The sequence below is a fragment of the Heterodontus francisci genome, chromosome 7 (genome assembly GCF_036365525.1).
Source record: "Heterodontus francisci isolate sHetFra1 chromosome 7, sHetFra1.hap1, whole genome shotgun sequence".
NCBI classification, from domain to species: domain Eukaryota; kingdom Metazoa; phylum Chordata; class Chondrichthyes; order Heterodontiformes; family Heterodontidae; genus Heterodontus; species Heterodontus francisci.
The window spans coordinates 3,922,937-3,945,171 of record NC_090377.1 but is presented as its reverse complement, the minus strand read 5'-3'; the positions used below and the strand labels follow the sequence as shown (position 1 = coordinate 3,945,171).

Sequence of the window (22,235 nt, the reverse complement as noted above, 5' to 3'; positions counted from 1 at the left end):
TCAATCCCAAACTAATCCCACTGCCCCACTCTCTCCCCATAGCCCTGTATCAATCCCAAACTAATCCCACTGCCCCACTCTCTCCCCATAGCCCTGTATCAATCCCAAACTAATCCCACTGCCCCACTCTCTCCCCATAGCCCTGTATCAATCCCAAACTAATCCCACTGCCCCACTCTCTCCCCATAGCGCTGTATCAATCCCAAACTAATCCCACTGCCCCACTCTTTCCCCATAGCCCTGTATCAATCCCAAACTAATCCCACTGCCCCGCTCTCTCCCCATAGCCCAGTATCAATCCCAAACTAATCCCACTGCCCCACTCTCTCCCCATAGCCCTGTATCAATCCCAAATTAATCCCACTGCCCCACTCTCTCCCCATAGCCCTGTATCAATCCCAAACTAATCCCACTGCCCCACTCTCTCTCCATAGCCCTGTATCAATCCCAAACTAATCCCACTGCTCCACTCTCTCCCCATAGCCCTGTATCAATCCCAAACTAATCCCACTGCCCCACTCTCTCTCCATAGCCCTGTATCAATCCCAAACTAATCCCACTGCCCCACTCTCTCCCCATAGCCCTGTATCAATCCCAAACTAATCCCACTGCCCCGCTCTCTCCCCATAGCCCAGTATCAATCCCAAACTAATCCCACTGCCGCGCTCGCTCCCCATAGCCCAGTATCAATCCCAAACTAATCCCACTGCCCCACTCTCTCCCCATAGCGCTGTATCAATCCCAATCTAATCCCACTGCCCCACTCTCTCCCCATAGCCCAGTATCAATCCCAATCTAATCCCACTGCCCCACTCTCTCCCCATAGCCCTGTATCAATCCCAAACTAATCCCACTGCCCCGCTCTCTCCCCATAGCCCAGTATCAATCCCAATCTAATCCCACTGCCCCACTCTCTCTCCATAGCCCTGTATCAATCCCAAACTAATCCCACTGCCCCACTCTCTCCCCATAGCCCTGTATCAATCCCAAACTAATCCCACTGCCCCGCTCTCTCCCCATAGCCCAGTATCAATCCCAAACTAATCCCACTGCCGCGCTCGCTCCCCATAGCCCTGTATCAATCCCAAACTAATCCCACTGCCCCACTCTCTCCCCATAGCACTGTATCAATCCCAATCTAATCCCACTGCCCCGCTCTCTCCCCATAGCCCAGTATCAATCCCAAACTAATCCCACTGCCCCACTCTCTCCCCATAGCGCTGTATCAATCCCAATCTAATCCCACTGCCCCACTCTCTCCCCATAGCCCAGTATCAATCCCAATCTAATCCCACTGCCCCACTCTCTCCCCATAGCCCAGTATCAATCCCAAACTAATCCCACTGCCCCGCTCTCTCCCCATAGCCCTGTATCAATCCCAACCGATTGCCATGTTGTACAGACGTATTTGTGCTGTCATGGGTTGCACAGCTGTATCTCTGTGTTTTTGGATTTGTACAGATTTCTGTTTGTGTTTCCAGGGAGTTGTCCTTGGATGTTATTTTGGTTCACCTGCTCTTTATATCTGGGCGATTGGCATTCTTGCTGCAGGTCAAAGTTCAACAATGACAGGGACCTACTCAGGACAGTTTGTGATGGAGGTAAGTGTAAACCAACCGCCTTCATTCATTAGTCCAGCTTCAATTCACCGGACGGAGTAGGTGAGACGAGAAGATAGGGTGAGGGAGAAGGTGTGCGAGTGATCGATGAGGGAATGTCGGAACAGGAGGATCCATCTAGCCCCTCAAACCAGTTCCACCAGATTAAGGCTGATCTGTACTGACCTTTGTTCCTTATCACTCAATACCGCTACCCAACAAAAATCTATCAATCTCAGTCTTGAAAAGTCAAATTGACACCCAACATCCTCAGCCTTTTTGTGGGGAGAGAGTTCCCAATTTCCACTCCCTTTTATGTGAAGAAGTGTTTCCTGACATCACCCCTGAATGGCCTGTCTCTAATTTTAAGGTTCTTCCCCCTTGTTCTGGACTCCCCCCCCACCCCCCCACCAGAGGGAATAGTTTCTCTCTATCGACCCTGCCCACTCTTTTAATCATCTTAAACACTCCAATTAGATCACCCATAATCTTCTCTACTCAAAGGAATACAAGTCTAGTCTATGCAATCTGAGGCCATGCAGTCTTTTCCTTCACCACCTGCCACAGACCCAGTCTAGCAGCTATGTCCTTTAAGACTTGGCCAGCTATCGTTCTACCGAGCCTCTCTTGGTGATGGACTTTGATTGGCCCCCACCCAGAGTACATTCTGTGCCCTTGCCACCCTCGGTGCTTCTTCCAATTAGTGTTCAACATGGAGGAGTACTAACTCATCAGCTGAGGGAGGGCGGCAGGAGGTTTCCTTGCCCATGTTTGACCTGATGCCATGAGACTTCATGAGGTCTTGAATCACTGTTAAGGACTCTCAGGGCCACTCCTACCTGACTGTATACCACCTCTGCTAGGTCTGTCCAGCTGATGGGACAGGACATAGCTGGGGATGGTATGGTGGTGACTGGGACATTGTCTGTAAGGTATGATTTGGTGAGTATGACTATGTCAGGCTGTTGCTTGAATAACCTGTGAGACAACTCTCCCAACTAGATGTTAATGAGCTGGACTTTGTTGGGTTGACTGGGGAGGGTGTTCCTTTTCATTTACTGTGCCTCAGTTGACACGGGGTGGTATCTTATTTGACTTTTCTGTAACTGTTTGATACAACTGAGTGTCTTGCTAGGCCATTTCAGAGGGCATGTAAGAGTTAACCACATTGCTGTGGGTCTGGAGTCACATGTAGGCCAGACCAGGTAAGGACAGCAGATTTCCTTCCCTAAAGGACATTAGTGAACCAGATGGATTTTGTGACAATTTGGCAGTTTCATGATCATTACTAATGAGACTAGCATTTTATTCCAGATTTATTAATGAATTGAATTTAAATTCTCTCAGCTGCTTTGGTGGGATTTGAACTCATGTCTCCAGAGCATTAGGTCATCTGCTGGATTACTAGTCCAGTAATATTACCATTATACTAGCTACACTACTTACTCCTACCTACATAACTTACTGTCCCTCCTAACTTAGTATCAAACTTGGATAAATAATTCAATATTCCTTCATCCAAGTCATTGATGGGATAGTGAAACGTTGAGGCCCTGGAATAGATCCCTGGCAAACAGCACTCGCGATTGGTTAGTTGGAGATTAGCCAGTTGATTACCTGGTGTATATAGTGCTTTAAAAACTTGGGATTACCGAGAGCTGTGCAACACCGTGAGCACCAGAATAGATTCCTTCTTTAATTTACTATCCACTGAGTGCAGGTGGATTTTGATCAGGTATGCTGCTGACATTGCCTTTCCAAACTTTGCTGCCTGTCTGTTCACACTCAGGGCTTTCTCAACCTGTCCTGGTCTAGATTTGCACGAGTGACTCTCACGCGAGCACTGGCGATCATTCCCACGGTGGTAGTGGCAGCATGTCAGGACGTGTCCAACCTGTCGAACATGAACGATATTCTCAATGTCTTGCAGAGTGTTCTGGTAAGGAAGAGCGAGGCTTCCTGTGAGAAGCTGATGGATTATCTCACAGTCACTCTGTGCCCAACATTACCCCTATTCATTGTCCCACCAGACAGACACAGACGGGCGCGCACGCACAAACGCGGGCGCGCACACGGACGCGGGCGCGCACACACAGATGCAGGTGCGCACACACAAACGCGGGCGCGCACACAGACGTGCGTGCATACAGACACGTGCGCACACAGACACACGGGCACACAGACACGCGTGCACACAGACACGCGTGCACACAGACACGCGCACACAGACACAGACATGCACATACACACAGGCAGACACACACATACACACACACTCACTCTCTCACACACAATCACCCACATCTTCACACTGTCTCATACTTTTAAATACAATAACACAAGCACATGTAAACATTTCACATGTCAGTTGCTCAGTTCTAATATCATTTCCTTTCCGGTTTCAGCTCCCCTTTGCTCTAATTCCTATCCTGACATTCACTAGTCTCGGAACATTAATGCACCAGTTCAAGAATGGAACGTAAGTAACCGGGCATCATGTTGTTGCGGTAAATCACTGAGACACATTTAACAGAAAGCTGGATAAGCACATGAGGAAGGAATAGAAGGATGTGCTGATAGGGTGAGATGAAGAGTGGTTACAGGAGGTTCATGTGGAGCATAAATAGTGGCAGAGGCCAAATGGCCTGTATCTGTGCCATAGAATTCTGTCTGATACACAAACAGTCCCAGGACAGGTACAGCACTGGGGTTGGCTGCTGTCTAATTGGAGTGTTGACTGCTGATTGCAGCAACGAGCCTCAGCTGAGAGTGCTGGTGGCAATTGGAGGTTGCAGAGGTGGAGAGAGGAGCTGCACTGAGCAAGGGAGAGCAGTTACAACCAAGTAGAGGGAAAACTTCAACAACAATCGTCATTAAAGAGAAGAAAGAGACATTTTTTGTTGGAAACAAGGCTTTGTCTGGAGGTGGGTGCTGAACACCAGTAATTTGCTTTGCTTTGGACTGTTGGGGGAGGAACGAGTGGCCGGAACAACAAGGGGTGGGGCTGCCAATTCAGCAGGAATCTGTACTGCTGCAACAAGCACACAGGAAAGCTCCCTCCCCACCCCAATTGCCCAGCCTGGGTCAGCTGAAGCTGCCCGGCTAAACAGACGGAAGGGGATAGATTGTGCCTGGGCACCTTCAGCTGACCCAGGTGAAGACGACTCCCCCAATCAGAAGACCAAGTGCAAAGACTGTTTTAAGTGTGCTGTGAGCACCACCTCCAGAAAGCAAGTCATCCCTTACCGCCTGTCTTTACCTCTCCTCTATTCCCTCAGCCTTTCCCCTAACCTGTTGTTTGTTTGTTTTTAATACATATTCAATATCTTCTTTGAATCTTTTGATATTCGGTGTGCAAGCCCACAATTTGGGGTGGGTTTAGCTCTTAGACCCATGGCAAACCCTTCATCACCGGTGGCAGGGCCCTCTACTACCTATGCAGCTGCAGCCTCTGTGGCTGCCCACGTGGCCCTGTCACCCTTTAAATTGATGACATCCAGGGATGAGGTGCAGAGCTATCCCCACCCCAACATGTCTATTGAGACCTGCGTAAAGGCAATGGCCGAGGTTGTCGGCCCCTTGGCCATTGTTGCGGCCTCAAAGATGTATGGGAAGGCTGTGTTCTTTTTGAAGACCGAGCGGGCAGTGTCCCTGGCCCTGAGTAAAGGGCTCACTGTGGGGGGGACCTTCCTGCTGGTGGACCCTCTGGGGGCCACTGCGCAGCGAATAATGCTATCAAATGTCCCGTCCTTCATTCCCAGTGAGCTCCTCCTCCCCCACCTGCACCATCTGGGTGAGGTGAGGTCGGGGATCACCCCAGTCCTGCTCGGTCTTCGGGAGCACAGCCAGCGCAGCTGGCGCGGGAGGAGGTCTCGGAGGGCCAATTTAATGTGGAGTTCCAGGGGACGGCCTATCGCCTCTTCTGGGCCTTGGACGGAGCACGGTGCCAACCTACCGGCCGCCAACTCCACTTCGGTGATGCCACTGCACCTCCTCCTACTCCCCCCACACATCCAACAGACACTGCTCAGTCGGCTCCGGAGGTTGTGGTTTTCACAGCCTCCGGCGGGGAGGGGAGTTCCCGTCCGGGTGGAAGGAAGGCGCGGAGCAAAAATAAACAGTAAGAGGCGCGTCCCCAGGACACATTGACACAACCCGAGCCTGAGCTCAGCCCAAAGCCCGTTCCCATGGAATCCACCTCTCCCAGGGCTGGGCTCAGGCCCAGGGTGACTAAAAAGAAGGAGGGTGCGGAGGTGGAGGCCTCTGATGACATGGAGGTCTCTGAGCCTCTGCACCCTAGTGGGATAAAGAGGAGAAGGCACCCCTCTACAGAGGTAACACAGGGCCCTGAGATGCAGGGTCCATCTGTTGGAGGGGAGCTGCCTCCTGTTTCAGGTCCCCAGGTTCCCCCTGCCACCACCAACATCAAGGCTGCAAAGTCCGGGCAGGAGCTCCCTATTCGTCAGGATGGAGGGGAGGGGGAGACACCTGTACTTGTGGCCCCTCTGGGGTAAGCCAGTGGAGTCCTGCTTGTGGTGGGGGAGCCTGGGGATGCCTCCCATTCTGCCACTGGGTCAGTGGAGGGGAGGGGGAAGCCCTGAGGGGTCGGCCCTCCCAGCCAGAATCCACTCACCACCAGGAGACACCCGACCCGGTTATAACCAAAAATGCTGCCCCATCTGCTGGGTCTGTGGGTGCTAGTGGAGCGGGAGATGGCCTCCTCTCTCCGCCTCCGATCTCTGCTCCAGCTGGATTTCTGGAGTCGGGACTTCCATCTCCCCTGGACCGCTCATTGGCCTGGGAACGGAGGTGGAGGGGAGTCCTGAACTGCTGGCGCCCACAGGCTCCAGTTTCACAATAGAACCCAGAGAGGACGCCTCCGCCATCGATCCTGGGGGGTGGGATCATGACGGAGGCGGGACCAGCTGGCGCGGCCGGGACGTCCGCCCCAAAGTGTGTGGTGGATGTGTCGGCCGCTGGCGGTGACGACCCGGAGGAGGATGGGGATTCGGTGAGGGGCACGGAGGATGATCTTGATTCCATCGCCAGTGAGGTGGTGGAGTCCCTCGTGCCTCCCACCGAATCTCCTCTCATCCCCACGGCGGAACTCCGGGATTTCCTCGCGGCTTGCAGGGGTTGCCGCGATAAAGTTCAGCTGGCCCTCGGCCGTTGGTCGAATCTGGCGCTGATCATACAGTCCGTCCGTGCCGCCCTGAAGAAAGCGGGCAAGCGCGCGGACGTGAAACTGGTTGAGAGGCGCCGTTTTAATGTGTTCCTCAATGGGTTGCTGGGGGAGTGGAAGGCCAGGTGCACTTCCACTCCCTCCTCACAGTGAGGTGTTTGTGACGGGTTTTAATTACCTTTGACATGAAGATAACCATAGCCAGCCTCAACATCAACGGCAGCAGGGGGTATCACCGCAGATTTCACAATCTCTCAGTCCTCAGGGAAGGGAGATACACGGTGAGCTTTCTGCAGGAAACCCACACCGTACCGGGAGACGAAGCCACCTGGTTCCTGGAGTGGCAGGGTGGGGTCTACATGAGTCACCTCACCCCTATTTCTAGTGGGGTGGCTATCTTGTTGGCCCCGACTTTTCAGCCGGAGATCTTTGGGGTCAAGGAGCGAGTGCCGGGCCGCTTGCTCCACCTCGCCGTTCGCCTGGGTAGCATGCCGCTCCACTTTGTGAACGTGTACGCGCCCAGGCCCGGCGCGTTGCAAGCGCGCTTCTTTGAAGAAGTGTCCGCTCTCTTGAGCTCCATCGATAGCGGCGAGTGCATCATCCTCGGGGGGGATTTTAACTGCACCCTCGAAGTGGGGGATCGCTCCGGTCCCCAGCGCGGCCATGCGTCGGTGGAGAAGTTGAGGGGACTGATCAGCTCCCTCAACTTGGTGGACGTCTGGCGGAATCTCCATTCCTGACTCCAGCGCCTTCACGTGGAGGTCTGGAGGAGGAGGGTCGCGAATCGACCGCCTCTACTTTTCGCAGGCGTACGTCTCCCGCGTCTCGGCGGCCTCCATGTGGCTGGTGCCGTGCTCGGTCCACCGCCTGGAGTGGGCAGAGTTCACTCCGCTCCGCACGCGGGCGGGGTCCGCGTACTGGCACTTTAACAACCGGCTGCTGGAGGACGAGCGATTTCGGGACTCGTTCTGTCGATTCTGGGCCGACTGGAGAAGGGCGGCGAAGGATTGGAGGCTCCGCTCACATTGGCGGAGCTGACTGGCGCCCTCCACCAGCTCTCGAGGGGCAAATCCCCAGGGCTGGATGGGTTGACCGTGGAGTTCCTCAGGGAATTCTGGGGCGTCCTGGGGGACAATTACGCGCGGGTCCTGGGGGAAAGCCTGGCGACCGGGGAGATGCCCCTCTCGTGGCGCAGGGCGGTCATCGTCCAACTGCCGAAGAGGGGTGATCTCCGCCTGCTTAAAAACTGGCGTCTGGTCTCCCTCCTCAGCATAGATTCTAAGATCTTTGCCTGGGCTATGTCTACCCGCCTGGGCTCCGTGCTGGCCCACATGATCCACCCCGACCAGTCCTACACGGTCCCGGGCCGGTCCATCCAGGACAACATCCATCTGGTCCGGGAACTGATCCATCTTTCCCAGAGGACTGGTCAGTCGGTCGCCTTTCTCTCCCTCGATCATGCGAGGACGTTCGACAGGGTGGATCACGAATACCTTTTCGGGACTCTGCGCGTTTTTGGACTCGGGCCGCATTTCGTGGCCCGGGTCTGACTTTTATACGCCGCCGCAGAGTGTCTAGTCAACGTTAACGGGTCCTTGACGGCGCCCCATCGCTTTGGGAGAGGAGTGCGTCAGGGATGCCCCATGTTCGGCCAATTGTATACCATCTGCGTGAAGCCCTTCCTGTGCCTGCTTCGCAGGAGGTTGACGGGATTGGCTCTGCGCGAGCCGGCCATGCGGGTCGTCCTCTCGGCTTACGCCGACGACGTGCTCCTCGCGGTCACAGATCCCGTTGACTTGCGGAGGATGCGCGACTGCCAGCAGACCTTTTCTGCCGCGTCCTCCGCAAGGATCAATTGGGAGAAATGTTCCGGACTCCTGGTGGGTCAGTGGCTGGTGGACTCCCTGCCGGAGGAGATGACACCTTTTGCGTGGAGCACCACGCACTTCCTCTATCTTGGAGTCCACCTTCGCCCCGCTGAGGAAGCCTGGCCGGCAAACTGGCAGGAGTTGGAGGCGAAAGTCACCGCTCCGCTGGGGCGCTGGACAGGACTGCTCCGAGTGCTTTCCTACAGGGGCCGAGCGCTGGTCATAAACCAACTGGTGGCCTCCATATTGTGGTACCAGTTGGTCACTTTGGCCCCGCCCCCTGCATTTGCCACCAAGGTCCAGAAGAAACTCGTCGATTTCTTCTGGGGCAAGAGGAAACACTGGGTCTCTGCCGCGGTCCTGAGTCTCCCGATTGAGGAGGGCGGCCAGTCGCTGGTGTGCGTCCGCATCCAGGCTGCGATTCTCCGCCTTCGGACCCTGCAGAGATACCTGTACGTCGAGCGTCCTCCCAGATGGTGTGCGCTGGCGACGTATTTTTTCCGCCAGTGTCACTGCCTTCAAGACGACACGCAGCTCCCGGTGGAGTCCGTTAGCCGCGCCTCTCTGAGGGAGTTGCCTGTCTTTTACCGGGATCTATTCCGAGTCTGGAACATGGTCGCCTCCAGTCAGGGTGCTCCCCCGCTGGCGGAGTGCCTCGGCTGTCCGGGTGGCCGACTCCGGGGCCGGTCCGGCGGGCGGAGGAGTAGCCAAAACCCCTGGGACGCCCCTCACTGTGGGTGGCGAGGGGGCTCGGGAGTGCGGAGCGATCCCGGCCGAGCTGACCTCCGCTCGGCCGGAACTGCTCATTGGACCCAGGCCCCGAAACCCTCCTCGGGAGCCGGTCCCACACAACCCGAGCCGCCTCTCGGAAATGCCCTCCGTGCCATTCCAATCGGCGCGGAGGGGTTTCCTGTACGGGCTGCTCCTGCACACTCTCCACTTCCTCGCCCTCGTCAGCCGGCCGGACACGCCCTGGCGGTCCGCATTGCCATCTGGCGGCGAGGGGAAACCCCGATGGAGGTCTCTCTGCGCGGGAGTCTTCCCCCTTTACATCGGGGACCTGGGTTGGGGGGTGTTGCACAAGGCAGTCCCGTGCAATAGACTTTTAAGTAGGTTCACGGACTCTCCGGCCGCCTGTACTTTCTGCGGCCTGGATGAGTCCGTGTTCCATGTATATGTGGAGTGTGCGAGGTTGCAGCCCCTATTTGAGTATCTGAAGGGGCTGCTCCTCAAATTCTGGCTGCACTTCAGTCCCACGCTCCTGATCTTTGGGCACCTGGTGCGGAGGGGCTTGGGCCGGGAGGAGGACCTCCTCGTCTGTCTCTCCTGGGCCTGGCCAAGGTGGCAGTTCACAGGTCCAGGTTGCGGGCCGTCGGGGGGTCCGTCCTCCCCGATTGCCTGCCCCTCTTCCGCGGTTACGTTCGCGCCCGGGTGTCCCTGGAGAAGGAGCATGCAGTGTCCGCAGGTACGCTTGAGGCCTTCCGCGACCGGTGGGCACCGCAGGGACTGGAGTGCATCGTTGACGCCGAGAATGGTATTTTAATTTGAGTTTTTTTTGTTTATTTATCTGTTTTTAATAAAGTTATTTTAAAACTGTAAAAAAAAAAGGGGTTAGGTACAGAGTAAAGCTCCATCTAAAAACCTTGTAAAAAAGAAGAATAAAAAAGAAAAAAGAATAAAAAGAAATAGAGGAAGAAAAAAAGAAAAAAAACGGGGTTAGATACAGAGTAAAGCTGTCTCTGCACCAGGGTTGTCCACCTTTTCAGGCGAAGGGCCGGTTTATGATTTTTGCTCGGCCCAGGGTGGCTGGTGAGCAAATTTCAAAAGATGGAGGCATTAAAAATTCATCTTACTAATAAAAAGAACAAGAAATGTGTATTTTGTGAAGAAACTTTAAGTGAGAAGACTAATTTATTGACTTACTTTCTCGTCACTGTATTGAAAACTGATTTAGTGACATACCTGGCATTGTTTTTGCTTGCATAAGTATTCAATCTCTGCCCACACATTGATGCAGAGTATTCTGGATCGTCCATCTGTCAGGAGAGACCCTGATCTCTCTTCCCCCTCTCCCCACGCTCTGTGTTCTCTCTTCCCTCCCCACTCTCCTCCAGGACTGGGGGATACAGATTGAAGGTTTTAGGCAAAAGATGCAGGGGAAATATGAGGAAGCACTTTTTTACACAGTGGGTGATAATGACCTGTAACTCGCTGCCTAAGAGGATGGTGAAAGTGGAAACAAACAATGACTTCAAGAGGAAGTTGGATGGGCACCTGAGAGGAATAGACTTTCAGGGCTATGGGGATCGAGCCGGGAGTGGTACTGACTGGATAGCTCTGTGGAGAGCTGACATGGGCTCAATGCAGAATGGCCTCCTTTTGTGCTGTAAGTAAATGACTCTTTGACACTCTCTCCCCCCTCCAGTCTGTGTCTCTCTCTCTTTCCCCCTCACTGCCTGTCTCTGTCTCCCTCACCCCCCTCTCTCTATCCCTCTTCATCCACCTCTTCTCTGTATCTCTCCCCACTCCTCTCTCCACCCCCTGTGTCTGTAGTGTTCCCTGCTCAGTGTTCCCCACACTCTGTCCCTCCATCTCTCTGTACCCTCCCTCTCCTCTTCTCCCTCTCCTCTTCTCCCTCTCCTCTTCTCCCTCTCCTCTTCTCCCTCTCCTCTTCTCCCTCTCCTCTTCTCCCTCTCCTCTTCTCCCTCTCCTCTTCTCCCTCTCCTCTTCTCCCTCTCCTCTTCTCCCTCTCCTCTTCTCCCTCTCCTCTTCTCCCTCTCCCTCTCCCTGTCTCACACAGCTGCAGAGAGTAGAATGCTCTTTACAAGTTCTTTTAAAAGTCAGTTCTTTTAAAAAAAAATCATTGTCAGTTTCACAGCTGACAGCCACTGACATCGGGAACAGCCATTTTCCAACAGACTCCAGGTTTTCCAGCTGGCTTTTTTTAAAAAAAAAAGTCAGAACCCACCGGAAAACCCTGAGTCTGACTTTTAAAAGAAATAAAAACAAGAAATGCTGCAAATACTCAGCAGGTCTGGCAGCATCTGTGGAGAGAGAAGCAGAGTTAACGTTTCAGGTCAGTGACCCTTCATCAGAACTGTTCATCAGGACTTTTGAAAAGAACTTGAAAAGAGTATTCCTCTTTCTGAAACCTGTGAAACTGACAGCACAATAGTTTAAAAGCCGGTTCTGACAAAGAGAAATTTCTCATCTCCAGTCACGGTGAGGATGAGGAATGGCCCTGGGAACAGTTCACATTCGGGGGCAGATCCTGGCCCTGACCCTGCTCAACACTATCCTATCAAACATTCCCAGGACAGGTACAGGTCCTGGCTAGGATTGTGACCGGGACAGGATTCAATGAGTGACTGTGGTTAGAAAGCAGCTCACTGGGTTGCTATTGCTTTCCTTCTGCTGAGGCCTTTCTGCTGATTAAAGTGTGAATGACTCTTTATCTCTTCCAGGTTTGGGAATATTGTTGGTGTTTTGATCACACTGTTGATCCTGACTGTTAATGCCTACTTTGTAGTGGACTATGTAGAGCACCTGGGCAGTGTTTACCTGTACGTTCTCGCTGGGGTGATCCTCTTCCTCTATGTGGTGTTTGTGTTATATTTGGTAAGTCCTGATGATTTATTTATACCATTAAAACCTTGTGTTGACAGGAATGTGTGAACTACAACTGCAGCATTCCGATTATCCCATTCTAACCATGTGATAGTACTTTCACAAGGGCCCGCAGCTCAAGAAGGAGATATTGGCCTTGGAGAGAGGGCAGCACAGATTCACCAGAGTGATACTGGGGCTAAAAGGGTTAAAATATTGGGAAAGGTTGCACAGACTAGAATAATATTCCACACAATATAGCGAATTAAGGGATAATCTAATTGAGGTGTTTAAGATGTTTAAATGATTCGATAAGGTAGATGCAGAGAAACTATTTCCTCTGGTGGGGTGGGGGGGTGGGAGTCCAGAACAACGGGGAAGAACCTTAAAATTCGAGCCAGGCCGTTCAGGGGTGATGTCAGGAAGGACTTCTTCACACAAAGGGCAGTGGAAATCGGGAACTCTCTCTGGGGCAATTGAAAATTTTCAAGCTAAGATTGATAGACTTTTGTTGGGTGAGGGAATTAAGGAAATTTATGTTACAGCACAGAAGGAGGGCATTCTGCCCATCGTGTCTGTGCTGGCCCTTTTAGCTATCCAATTAGTCCCTACATCCAGGGAGAAGACTCAGAGGGTGGAGTTCCAGAGCGGTGAGTATAAAAAACTTACCTCGGGGATTCGCGGCCCCCATCCAGGGAGAAGACTCGGAGGGCGGAGTTCCGGACCGGTAAGTATAAAAAACTTACCTCGGGGATTCGGGCCGACATCCAGGGAGAAGACTCGGAGGGCGGAGTTCCGGACCGGTAAGTATAAAAAACTTACCTCGGGGATTCGGGCCGACATCCAGGGAGAAGACTCGGAGGGCGGAGTTCCGGAACGGTAAGTATAAAAAACTTACCTCGGGGATTCGGGCCGACATCCAGGGAGAAGACTCGGAGGGCGGAGTTCCGGAACGGTAAGTTACCTCAGGTGGAAAAAAAAGTTTTAAAAAAACCTGAAAAATTGACGTCACAGGAAAGCTGTGACCTGATTGGCTGGTAGGCAATCTGCACTGAATTTGAAAATAAAACATTGATTAAAACCCTAATTAATTAATTAATAAGTAGAGGAGTAACTAAACTGGAGGGAGGACATTACTGTATTTAGCATTTAATATTTATAGTAGAAATCTAGCACCAGGGACCATATTGTTAATTGTAATTTAATTTAGTAAGGATTTAAATAAGTATTTATTTTAAATTAATTTATTAATTAGTGCTAGAAATGTCAGTTAGAGGGGTGAAGTGCTTCACCTGTGAGATGTGGGAGGTCCGTTGAAGCTCCTCACAGACCGCATGGATCAGTTGGAGCAGCAACCGGATGCACTTAGGAGCATGCAGGTGGCGGAAAGCATCATAGACAGGAGTTTTAGAGAAGTGGTTACATCCAAGGTGCAGGCAGATAGATGGGTGACCGCTAGAAGGGGCAGGCAGTCAGTGCAGGAATCCCCTGTGGCTCTCCCCCTCTCGAACAAGTATACCGTTTTGGATACTGTTGGGGGGGATGGCCTATCAGGGGAAAACAGCAGCAGCAGCCAGAGCAGTGGCACCACGGCTGGCACTGTTGTTCAGCAGGGAGGGACAAAGTGCAGAAGAGCAATAGTTATAGGGGACTCTATAGTCAGGGGCACAGATAGGCGCTTCTGTGGACGTGAAAGAGACTCCAGGATGGTATGTTGCCTCCCTTGTGCAGGGTCAAGGATGTCTCTGAACGGACAGAGGGCATTCTGAAGGGGGAGGGTGAACAGCCAGAGGTTGTGGTACACATCGGTACCAATGACATAGGCAGGAAGAGTGATGAGATCCTGCAGGGGGAGTTCAGGGAGTTAGGTAGAAAGTTAAAAGACAGGACCTCTAGGGTTGTAATCTCTGGATTACTCCCTGTGCCACGTGCCAGTGAGGCTAGAAATAGGAAGATAGTGCAGCTAAACACGTGGCTGAACAGCTGGTGTAGAAGGGAGGGTTTCAGATATCTGGATCATTGGGATCTCTTCAGGGACAGATGGGACCTGTACAAGAAGGACGGGTTGCATCTAAACTGGAGGGGCACAAATATCCTGGCTGCAAGATTTGCTAGCGTCACTCGGGAGGGTTTAAACTAGTGTGGCAGGGGGTTGGGAACCAGAGCAGTAGGACAGCAGGTGAAATAACTGAGAGGGAACTAGTAAATAAGGCCAGTAAGACTAAGAGGAAGAGCAGGCAGGGAGATGTTGCTGAGCACAGCGGGACTGGTGGTCTGAAGTGCATTTGTTTCAATGCGAGAAGTATAACAGGGAAGGCGGATGAACTTAGAGCTTGGATTAGTACTTGGAACTATGATGTTGCTATTACAGAGACTTGGTTGAGGGAAGGACAGGATTGGCAGCTAAATGTTCTGGGATTTAGAAGCTTCAGGCGGGATAGAGAGGGATGTAAAAGGGGTGGAGGAGTTGCATTACTGGTTAAGGAGAATATCACAGCTGTACTGTGGGAGGACACCTCGGAGGGGTCATGCAGCGAGGCAATATGGGTGAAGCTCAGGAATAGGAAGGGTGCAGTCACAATGTTGGGGGTTTACTACAGGCCTCCCAACAGCCAGCAGGAGGTAGAGGAGCAGATATGTAGACAGATTTTGGAAAGATGTAAAGGTAACAGGGTTGTAGTGGTGGGTGATTTTAACTTCCCCTATATTGACTGGGGCTCACTTGGTGCTAGGGGCTTGGATGGGGCAGAATTTGTGAGGAGCATCCAGGAGGGCTTCTTGAAACAATATGTAGATAGTCCAACTAAGGAAGGGGCCGTACTGGACCTGGTATTGGGGAATGAGCCCGGCCAGGTGGTCGAAGTTTCAGTAGGGGAGCATTTCGGGAACAGTGACCATAATTCTGTAAGTTTTAAGGTACTTGTGGATAAGGATAAGAGTAGTCCTCGGGTGAAGGTGCTGAATTGGGGGAAGGCTAATTATAACAATATTAGGCAGGAACTGAAGAATTTAGATTGGGGGCGGCTGTTCGAGGGTAAATCAACATCTGACTTGTGGGAGTCTTTCAAACGTCAGTTGATTAGAATCCAGGACCGGCATGTTCCTGTGAGGAAGAAGGATAAGTTTGGCAAGTTTCGGGAACCTTGGATAACGAGGGATACTGTGAGCCTAGTCAAAAAGAAAAGGAAGCATTCGTAAGGGCTAGAAGGCTGGGAACAGACGAAGCCCTTGAGGAATATAAAGACAGTAGGAAAGAACTTAAGCAAGGAGTCAGGAGGGCTAAAAGGGATCATGAAAAGTCATTGGCAAACAGGATTAAGGAGAATCCCAAGACTTTTTATACATATATAAAGAGCAAGAGGGTAACCAGGGAAAGGGTTGGCCCACTCAAGGACAGAGGAGGGAATCTATGCGTGGAGCCAGAGGAAATGGGCAAGGTACTAAATGAGTACTTTGCATCAGTATTCACCAAAGAAAAGGACTTGGTGGATGATGAGTCTAGGGAAGGGAGTGTAGATAGTCTGTCATCTCATTATCAAAAAGGAGGAGGTCTTGGACGTCTTGCAAATTATTAAGGTAGATAAGTCCCCAGGGCCTGATGGGATCTACCCCAGAATACTGAGGGAGGCAAGAGAGGAAATTGTTGGGGCCTTGACAGAAATCTTTGCATCCTCATTGGCTACAGGTGAGGTCCCAGAGGACTGGAGAATAGCCAATGTTGTTCCTTCGTTTAAGAAGGGTAGCAAGGATAATCCAGGAAATTATAGGCCGGTGAGCCTTACGTCAGTGGTAGGGAAATTATTAGAGAGGATTCTTCGGGACAGGATTTACTCCCATTTGGAAACAAATGGACTTATTAGCGAGAGACAGCGTGGTTTTGTGAAGGGGAGGTCGTGTCTTACTAATTTGATTGAGTTTTTTGAGGAAGTGACGAAGATGATTGATGAAGGAAGGGCAGTGAATGTTGTCTATATGGACTTTAGTAAAGCCTTTGACAAGGTCCCTCATGGCAGACTGGTGCAAAAGGTGAAGTCACACGGGATCAGAGGTGAGCTGGCAAGATGGATACAGAACTGGCTCGGTCATAGAAGACAGAGGGTAACAGTGGATGGGTGTTTTTCTGAATGGAGGGCTGTGCCTAGTGATGTTCCGCAGGGATCAGTGCTGGGACCTTTGCTGTTTGTAGTATATATAAATGATTTGGAGGAAAATGTAGCTGGTCTGATTAGTAAGTTTGCGGACGACACAAAGGTTGGTGGATTTGCAGATAGTGATGAGGATAGTCAGAGGATACAGCAGGATATAGATCGGTTGGAGAGTTGGGCGGAGAAATGGCAGATGGAGTTTAATCCGAACAAATGTGAGGTAATGCATTTTGGAAGGTCTAACGCAGGTGGGAAGTATACAGTAAATGGCAGAACCCTTAGGAGTATTGACAGGCAGAGAGATCTGGGCGTACAGGTCCACAGGTCACTGAAAGTGGCAACGCAGGTGGATAAGGTAGTCAAGAAGGCATACGGCATGCTTGCCTTCATCGGTCGGGGCATAGAGTATAAAAATTGGCAAGTCATGTTGCAGCTGTACAGAACCTTAGTTAGGCCACACTAAGAATATTGCGTGCAATTCTGTTCGCCACACTACCAGAAGGACATGGAGGCTATGGACAGGGTACAGAGGAGGTTTACCAGGATGTTGCCTGGTCTGGAGGGCATTAGCTATGAGGAGAAGTTGGATAAACTCTGATTGTTTTCACTGGAATGGCAGAGGTGGAGGGGCGACATGATGGAGGTTTACAAAGTTATGAGTGGCACGGACAGAGTGGATAGTCAGAAGCTTTTTCCCAGGGTGGAAGAGTCAGTTACTAGGGGACATAGGTTTAAGGTGCGAGGGGCAAAGTTTAGAGGGGATGTGCGAGGCAAGTTCTTTACACAGAGGGTGGTGAGTGCCTGGAACTTGCTGCCGGGGGAGGTGGTGGAAGCAGGTACGATAACGACGTTTAAGAGACATCTTGACAAATACATGAATAGGATGGGAATAGAGGGATACGGACCCCGGAGGTGCAGTAGGTTTTAGTTTAGACAGGCATCAAGATTGGCGCAGGCTTGGAGGGCCGAATGGCCTGTTCCTGTGCTGTACTGTCCTTTGTTCACTCCCCTACTCTTTCCCCACAGCCCTGTAAAATTTCCCTTTTCAAGTATTTATCCAATTGAATTCTGACAGTTAGAACATAGAACAGTGCAGCACAGTACAGGCCCTTCGGCCCACGATGTTGTGCCGACCCTTTAACCTACTCTAAGATCAAACTACCTACATACCCTTCATTCTGCTATCATCCATGTACCTATCCAAGAGTCGCTTAAATGTCCCTAATGTATCTGCTTCTACTACCACCGCTGGCAGTGCATTCCACGCACCCATCACTCTCTGCGTAAAGAACCTACCTCTGACATCTCCCCGAAAACTTCCTCCAATCACCTTAAAGTTATGCCCCCTGGTGATGGCCCTTTCCACCCTGGGAAAAAGTCTCTGACTATCCACTCTATCTATGCCTCTCATCATCTTGTACCCCTCGATGAAGTCACCTCTCATCCTTCTTCGCTCCAATGAGAAAAGCCCTAGCTTCCTCAACCTTTCTTCATAAGACATGCCCTCCAGTCCAGGCAGCATCCTGGTAAATCTCCTCTGCACCCTCTCTAAAGCTTCCACATCCTTCCTATAATGAGGCGACCAGAACTGAACACAATATTCCAAGTGTGGTCTAACCAGGGCTTTATAGAGCTGCAGCATAACCTCGTGGCTCTTAAAGTAAATCCCCCTGTTAATGAAATCCAACACCCCATACGCCTTCTTAACAACCCTATCAACTTGGGTGGCAACTTTGAGCGATCTATGGACATGGACCCCAAGATCCCTCTGTTCCTCCACACTGCCAAGAATCCTGTCTTTAAGCCTGTATTCTGCATTCAAATTAGACCTTCCAAAATGAATCACTTCACAATTTTCCAGGTTGAACTCCATCTGCCACTTCTCAGCCCAGCTCTGCATCCTGTCAATGTCCCGTTGCAACCTACAACAGCCCTCCACACTATCCACAACTCCAGCAACCTTTGTGTCATCGGCAAACTCACTAACCCAGCCTTCCACTTCCTCATCCAAGTCATTTATAAAAATCACAAAGAGCAGAGGTCCCAGAACAGATCCTTGTGGAACACCACTGGTCACCGAGCTCCAGGCTGAATACTTTCCATCTACTACCACCCTCTGTCTTCTATGGGCCAGCCAATTCTGTTTCCAGACAGCCAGATTTCCCTGTATCCCATGCCTCCTTACTTTCTGAATGAGCCTACCATGGGGAACCTTATCAAACGCCTTGCTAAAATCCATATACACCACATCCACTGCTCTTCCTTCATCAATGTGCATTGTCACATCCTCAAAGAATTCAGTAAGGCATGACCTGCCCCTCACAAAGCCATGCTGACTGTCTCTAATCAAACTATGCTTTTCCAAATAATCATAAATCCTGTCTCTCAGAATCCTCTCCAATAATTTGCCCACCACCGACGTAAGACTGACTGGTCTGTAATTCTCAGGGTTATCCCTATTCCCTTTCTTGAACAAGGGAATAACATTTGCCACCCTCCAATCATCTGGTACTACTCCAGTGGACAGTGAAGACGCAAAGATCATCGCCAAAGGCGCAGCAATCTCTTCCCTCGCTTCCCGTAATATCCTTGGGTATATCCCGTCTGGCCCCGGGGACTTATCTGTCCTCATGTCTTTCAAAATTTCCAGCACGTCCTCCTTCTTAACCTCAACCTGTTCGAGCATATCAGCCTGTTTCACGCTGTCCTCACAAACGACAAGGTCCCTCTCACTAGTGAATACTGAAGCAAAGTATTCATTAAGGACCTCCCCTACCTCCTCTGACTCCAGGCACAAGTTCCCTCCACTATCCCTGATCGGCCCTACCCTCACTCTGGCCATCCTCTTGTTCCTCACATAAGTGTAGAACGCCTTGGGATTTTCCTTAATCCTACCCGCCAAGACTTTTTCATGTCCCCTTCTAGCTCTCCTAAGTCCATTCTTCAGTTCCTTCCTGGCTACCTTGTAACCCTCTAGAGCCCTGTCTGATCCTTGCTTCCTCAACCTTAAGTAAGCTTCCTTCTTCCTCTTGACTAGCTGTTCCACATCTCTTGTCATCCAATGTTCCTTCACCCTACCATCCCTTTCTTGCCTCATCGGGACAAACCTATTCAGCAGTCGCAGCAAGTGCTCCCTAAACAACTTCCACATTTTTGTCGTGCATTTCCCTGAGAACATCTGTTCCCAATTTAAGCACCCCAGTTCCTGCCTAATAGCATTGTAATTCCCCCTCCCCCAATTAAATGTTTTTCTATCCCGTCTGCTCCTGTCCCTCTCCATGACTATAGTAAAGGTTAGGGAGTTGTGATCACTATCACCAAAATGCTCTCCCACCGAGAGATCTGCCACCTGGCCTGGTTCGTTGCCAAGCACCAAGTCCAACATAGTCTCCCCTCTAGTCGGCCTATCTACATATTGAGTCAGGAAACCTTCCTGGACACACCTGACAAAATCTGCTCCATCCAAACTATTTGCACTAAGGAGGTTCGATTCAATATTAGGGAAGTTGAAGTCACCCATGACAACAACCCTGTTACTTCTGCACCTTTCCAAAATCTGCCTCCCAATCTGTTCCTCCGTGTCTCTGTTGCTATTGGGGGGTCTATAGAAAACTCCCAACAAAGTGACTGCTCCTTTCCTGTTTCTGACTTCCACCCATAATGACTCAGTAGACAAACCCTCCTCGACGACCTCCCTTTCTGCAGCTGTGATACTATCCCTGATTAGCAATGCCACTCCCCCACCTCTTTTACCTCTCTCCCTATTCCTTTTGAAACATCTAAACCCCGGAACATCCAACATCCATTCCTGCCCCTGTGATATCCACGTCTCCGTAATGGCCACAACATCGTAGCTCCAAGTACTGATCCATGCTCTAAGTTCATCACCCTTATTCCTGACACTTCTTGCATTAAAATAGACACACTTCAACCCATCATACTGGCTGCAACTTTGCCCTGTCAACTGTCTAACCTTCCGCACAGACTCTCTGCACTCTGTATCTGCCTGTTCAACAGCTACCCCATCCACTGATCCGTAGCTCCGGTTCCCATCCCCCTGCCAAACTAGTTTAAACCCTCCCGAAGAGGTCTAGCAAACCTCCCACCCAGGATATTTGTGCCCCTCCAGTTCAGATGCAACCCGTCCTTCTTGTACAGGTCCCACCTTCCCCAGAAGGTATCCAAATGATCCACATATCTGAAGCCCTCCCTCCTACACCAGCTCTGTAGCCACATGTTCAGCTGCACTCGCTCTCTGTTTCTAGCCTCACTCGCACGTGGCACCGGTAACAATCCTGAGATTACTACTCTGTTCGTCCTGCCTTTTAGCTTCCAACCTAACTCCCTATATTCGCGTTTCAGGTCCTCATCCCTTTTCCTAGCTATGTCATTGGTACTGATGTGTACCACGACTTCTAGCTGCTCCCCCTCCCCCTTAAGAATCCTGTAGACTCGATCCGAGACATCCCTGACCCTGGCACCCGGGAGGCAACATACCATCCGGGAATCTCGTTCACAACCACAGAATCTCCTGTCTGTTCCTCTAACCATTGAATCTCCTATCACTATCGCTCTCCCATTCTCCCCCCTTCCCTTCTGAGCCACAGAGCCAGGCTCAGTGCCAGAGACCTGGCCTGTGTGGCTTTCCCCTAGTAGATCCCCCCCCCAACCGTATCCAAAACGATATACTTATTATTGAGGGGAACGGCCACAGGGGATCCCTGCACTGTGCGCCTATTCCCTTGCCCTCCCCTGACGGTCACCCAACTACCTTTATCCTGTAACTTAGGTGTCACTACTTCCCTATAACTGCTCTCTATCACCCCCTCAGCTGCCTGAATGATCCGACGTTCATCCAGCTCCAGCTCCAGTTCCCTAACACGGTCTGTGAGGAGCTGGAGTTGGGTGCACTTCTCACAGGTGAAGTCAGCAGGGACATAAGTGGTGACCCTCACCTCCCACATCCTGCATGAGGAGCATGCAACTGCCCTAGCTTCCATCCCCTCTGCTCTAAATTGACAACAGAAATTAAAGAACAAGAAAAACCTTACCTTACCAAACCCTCCACACAAGAGTCCTTTTTTTTTGGTTAGAGGAGGAGGATGGGTGGGAGACACTACACCTGTAGTGTTTCGGGTTTAGTCACTGCCCAAATATATAAGTTCACTTACCCAGCAGTCCCCGTGTCCGCGTCCGCTGAATCACGAGGTAAGTACTTTATACTGAAACTTCCCTTCCCGGCTGCCCCCTGACTCGCACTCTCACCGCTCCTGCTGTTCAAATGGAAGAAAGAAATACCCACCAATCACTTACCAGCTCTCCTGTGATGTCACACTTCAATTTCTGCTGGTCAAGCAGGTCCACAGAACAGAACAGAGCGCTCTCGCTGCTGCTTCTGGTCTCTGGCTTCGGCTCCTTTTATCTCCCGGCTCCTCTCGCCTGTTCCCGCTCTCGCTGCTGCTTCTGGTCTCTGGCTTCGGCTCCTTTTATCTCCCGGCTCCTCTCGCCTGTTCCCGCTCTCACTGCTGCTTCTGGTCTCTGGCTTCGGCTCCTTTTATCTCCCGGCTCCTCTCGCCTGTTCCCGCTCTCGCTGCTGCTTCTGGTCTCTGGCTTCGGCTCCTTTTATCTCCCGGCTCCTCTCGCCTGTTCCCGCTCTCGCTGCTGCTTCTGGTCTCTGGCTTCGGCTCCTTTTATCTCCCGGCTCCTCTCGCCTGTTCCCGCTCTCGCTGCTGCTTCTGGTCTCTGGCTTCGGCTCCTTTTATCTCCCGGCTCCTCTCGCCTGTTCCCGCTCTCGCTGCTGCTTCTGGTCTCTGGCTAGTTATTATTGAATCTGCTT

General features: G+C 51.4%; 1 protein-coding gene across 2 annotated transcripts in view; it reads left to right on the top strand.

Moving 5' to 3' along the window:
• Nucleotides 1–22,235, top strand: part of LOC137371813 (natural resistance-associated macrophage protein 1-like) — a 102,502-nt gene that overhangs the window by 76,727 nt on the left and 3,540 nt on the right. For both annotated transcript variants that reach the window (XM_068034705.1, XM_068034704.1), the window contains exons 12-15: nt 1,482–1,601; nt 3,388–3,537; nt 4,004–4,077; nt 12,113–12,266. In XM_068034705.1, coding sequence (XP_067890806.1) covers nt 1,482–1,601; nt 3,388–3,537; nt 4,004–4,077; nt 12,113–12,266 — 498 coding nt within the window. The remainder of the gene's footprint in view (nt 1–1,481; nt 1,602–3,387; nt 3,538–4,003; nt 4,078–12,112; nt 12,267–22,235) is intronic.